Genomic DNA, 4561 nt, shown 5'->3' on the forward strand with positions numbered 1-4561 from the left:
TGTTTTTTACATAAAAAATATTTGGAGCGCGTGTAATAACTATGATTTTTTAGTTAACGAAACCAAACCAAACTTAATTGAAGCCTTATAGACACCGGCTAGTCTAGTTCCTAGTGGGGTTGATCATATGGTGGAGGGAGAGCGCGTGAAGGAATTAAATTCTGAACGAGTTTTTTATGTGAAATGCTAATAGAAGCAAACCACGTGTGCCCATTCTCGAACCTAACAGAACCACCTTTTTGTGGCATTTCCACTTCAGTTAACAGTGACTCTACTTTCACGGCCTAGGCTACGTGTGACGTGTCCCCATCCTTTCGGCAATGCTCTACACATTCCCTTCTCTAATTGGTTCCTTACTATGGGACCATCCTCAACGCTCTCAATTACGCTACTTTTTTTTTTCTCCCTCACTGGACCCCACTTGTCCAAGAACTTCTGCCCAATAACATCTCCTAAATATTTCTTCCTTGCCCTAACACGTGTTGCTTTTACACCTTCTCACCATCTAACCTATGATTATCGTCTGAGCTAAGCTACCTCCAGATAGAGAGAGAGAGAGACGGTCTTTTTTATAGAGAGAGGGGGAGAGTGAAAAGGAAATGGATGGTTGTAATGGCTGGCATGTGATAAGAGGAGCTGCTGCTGCTGCTGACGCTTGTGGTCGTGCTGGTGCTCAGGATAAAACGATAATCAACCGGATAATGCATAGATTCCGACCGATTGCACCGAAGCCGGCTGCCGGTACTGATCTAGACTCTAGCTCTTCAGTGATTGGCAACAAAGAATTGGTAGCTTTCAAGACAACTAGAAGAAAGAGAAAGTACGTTAGGGTTTGTAAGAGTAATAAATTGAAGAAAAACAAAAGGGTGCCGGGAGTACCATCGTCAGATCAAGAAAAGGAAAGAGAAGGGGAAGGAGAAGGAGGTGATTTCAGCAGTGTTGTTACTTTACAGTTATTACCAGAGAGAAGTGAATCGAAGGATGATGAGTCGCAATTAGAAAGAATGGGAAAGACATGGTGCAATAATGATAATTCTCAAGATCTTGCCGTAGATAATATTAAAGAATATGTCGATGATCAAGAAAAGCAAGAACAGCCCATGTGTTTTAAGTTCAAGTTAAAGCAGCCCATGATTGAGGGTTATGGTAAGCCAGATCAGATGTTCGTGATGCTTCCTCAAAAGAGGGAAACTACAGTAGCGGAATCCTGGGTGACGGTAGAGTGCGTGACAGACATATACAGTACATGCATGGATGGTCGAGCTATATTATTAGGGTGTACAGACGTGGAGAGAATGAGGAATCTGGAGGGGGACACGTGTCCCGGATTCATATCGGACGGTTTGAATCACGTACAATGGATAAACTGGGCTTACAAGAAGATGGTGGAGATGGTAACGAAGGAAGATAGTAAAGAGAGAGTACAGCTGTATGATACAGTTCCAGAAGTAATGGTTTGGTTGGTGATAAAGGAAAAGTTGTTGCCTTTTGTGGACTGTGCCTCTGCGTTTAGCTGCTGGGTTAGGTTACAGAACTCGTGGCAGAAAGAGAAGGGCTCGCAGACGGTTGTTCCTTGTGATGTTTGGAGAATGGATTGTGGAGGGTTTGCATGGAGACTGGATGTTGACTCCGCACTCAGTTTGGGCCGTTGATGAAGAGCACAGATCAAACGTCGATAAATAATCAGGTAATTACTGTGTGGATTATTGTTTTTTTTTTTTAAAGGAGTTTAATTTGGTTATAAATAATGGAGCACAAAATTCATAAAACAAGCTGTCATTTAATTAGTGCTAAGGAGTGCTTCTCAATCAGAGCAATATGGCAAACCAGAGCGGGAACCATAGGCCCTTACCCATCTTTTCCTTATTAAATGTAGCTATTTTATTGGCCAGAGATGATATATAGAAAACAAAATAAAGCTGAAAAGAAATCAAGAACAACGACAATATTAGGGACAGGTGGACGAGTACTTAGGCTGTAACAACAAAAGTTATTTAGCTTGAAAACAAAATCAAGATCCAACCAAGAATAAATTAAAAAAACTACAGTTTCACCGTTATAAAAATGTGAGAATCATTTAAGTATTTACTGGGTGTTTTCTGCTCCTTTCCAGGTATTTTAAAGGGACTCAGGTAGCTGGCCCACTTTTCCCAACTATCTCATATTCGTATAATCTACTTTCTAAGATGAGATCATGCATGCTTATATTATATGTGCTTACATTACATTGATTAACAATGCAATTATCTCTGAGAGGTTTAATTTCATGCGTGAAATATCACTCCCTCGCCACTATAAAAATGAAACACCCACACACACACACACAACCTAAATTATTTATTCACATTTTCCCTTAAATAGAAATAAACATAATTTCACGAATCATTTTAAGGTGAGAATGTTAGAAGATTAATTATAAGTTAAGTATGCATAAATAAATCCTTTAATGTTAATAATAGTGATATAGTTAATTAATAAGGGTACTTTTATATGGTTGGTGTGTGTACATATATAACAGAAAAAATTAAGAAATATTCTCTATAAAAACTGAAAATTAACCAAAGTGTATTGATTCACAAGTCTCTTACACAATAATTATTAAAACTGACACGAAATTAAGTATTATTTTGTAATAAAATGACTTCAAAAATTAATTAAAATCAATATATAAGTAGATACTCATGCGATGTACGCGTGCATACATCATTCACCTGCATATACCATTCTGTAAATATAAAGGGACAGTACTAATGCAATTAGTTAACTCTCTAATGACAATAAAGAATTGGACTTCTCATGGCTTTAAAATTCGTCCTTTTCATATAATATAAATTAACCAATGTCCATGGATCTCTAGTCATTTTTATGTTTTTAGATCACTATGTTTCCTCTTGTTTCCAACGTAATTAATATTATCTCCTCCAAATATTTAGGTTTATTTTTTATATTATGAGAAACTACATACCAAGATTTTAAAAAATGTTACATTTTAGTACTAAAACTCTAGATTTTCTTAATTATACCCCTCCGTTTTACATGTTTCGCATCGTCTTCTTATTCACTCCTCCAATTCTAAACTTGTGGTTCCACCCTACTTCGAGTGGCAGGGTGTATTTCAGCTCTACCATCTCTTCCCTTCTATCCAGGGTAAGTTTTTCTCCAAGAGTAAAACTCGAGGTCTATTTAGGAAGAATATTATACATCTTGGATCGATCCCGTAAAATTAAGAAAACATCCTCATTAAACAGTGCTAGCTAGGTGAGGTAGGTGTCTGCCGACAGATTATTTTTCCATCTTTAATGAGTGGATTTCCCATTTAATTTGATCACTTTGTTAAATTTATATATTAAATATAACGTAATTCTAAAAAATGATAAAATGAGATTTAATTAATTAATTAATTTTCAACTCTAAAACCAAAAAAATTAAAAACTGTAAAACCAAGTGTGTGTGTGTGTGTAAGGTGATGGTAATACATGTCGAAAGCTGCATGTAAAGTAGAAACAATAAATTATTTAAGTTTAGAAGAATAAAGAAAACTCAATCCCTTTAAAATCATTTAACTCTCCACCTTAAATCTTATAACAATTTCTTTCTTTTCACCTTTATACGTACCAAACCCACACCCTTGGAAGTGAATCAAAGAAAGATATAAATATATGATATGGAATTTCGAAATGCTTGCAAGCATCAACACATCTTTAATTTAATACAATTATATATTCAAGCCAGATTGAGTTCTTCCAAAAGGATAAGAACAAGAATGAAATATTGCTTGAAGCAAGCTGACTCACTATTCTATATTCTGCATATATATTTATCTTTGATTGAACAATAATAGATAAAGCTTAATTCGTTACCCGCCGTCCTTATTGATCCTATATTTATTCTACATGTACATTAACTATTTTTTGATTCATGTTACAGGGGTCTTATAAAAAAGATAAATACTTTTTTGACGGTGACAGGAAAAGAGTTGCTATGCAAAAGTCATGGAAGTGTATATATATATATATATATATATGATCTTCACTGTAGTTGCTGGAAGAACAACAGCCAGGTTGCTCCAAGTTCAAGTTCGATATGCAGAAATCTGCAGACAATGCTGGAACTACAACGTCATGTAAAGATCTGCAGTTCAGGAAATACGTAGATTAAAGGACGGCATGCAGAAATCTGCAGACAATGCACGTTGATATAGTCAAACAGTGAATTTGGAGGAACTGGTTGTTAATGCAAAATTCATGACAAAATGTCTTGGAACAATATATGCATTACATTTGCTACAGAGTGATATAAAATCATAAAATTATTTTTGGAACTTTATTTGAAAATTGAAGTTGTTGGATTGAAATGGTTCTTTAATATAATATTAGAGTCTTGATGATCAAACGGTCACGAGTTCAAATTTTATTATCTTATTTTAATCAATAAAATTAAGCATTAAGTCTTTATAAGTTTTAAACCTTAAGGGCTTTCATTTGAAGGAATGTGTTAGAGGAATGTGTTAGATAGTAATATAAAATTATTTTTGGGATTTACCTAAAAACTTAAGTTATTA

General features: G+C 35.0%; 1 protein-coding gene across 2 annotated transcripts; it reads left to right on the forward strand.

Annotated features, from left to right (window-relative positions):
- The first annotated feature begins 471 nt into the window (after positions 1–471).
- LOC133697325 (uncharacterized) lies at positions 472–4321 on the forward strand. Of its 2 annotated transcripts, XR_009842851.1 has the most exons (3): positions 472–1687; positions 2114–2132; positions 3928–4321. XR_009842851.1 is itself a non-coding variant. In XM_062119801.1 (2 exons), the coding sequence occupies exon 1, from the start codon at positions 600–602 to the stop codon at positions 1650–1652; it is 1053 nt and encodes a 350-aa protein (XP_061975785.1). In that variant the 5' UTR covers positions 473–599; the 3' UTR covers positions 1653–1687; positions 3928–4321. The 2 variants fall into 2 exon arrangements, 1 of the variants encoding a protein (XP_061975785.1); XM_062119801.1 differs by lacking the exon at positions 2114–2132 and having other exon boundaries at positions 473–1687.
- The last annotated feature ends 240 nt before the right edge of the window (positions 4322–4561 follow it).

This window comes from Populus nigra, chromosome 1 (assembly GCF_951802175.1).
Source record: "Populus nigra chromosome 1, ddPopNigr1.1, whole genome shotgun sequence".
Taxonomy (NCBI): domain Eukaryota; kingdom Viridiplantae; phylum Streptophyta; class Magnoliopsida; order Malpighiales; family Salicaceae; genus Populus; species Populus nigra.

Excerpts from the sequence above, each read along its gene's own strand:
- LOC133697325 (XM_062119801.1), top strand. The coding sequence starts at position 600 with ATGGATGGTTGTAATGGCTGGCATGTGATAAGAGGAGCTGCTGCTGCT.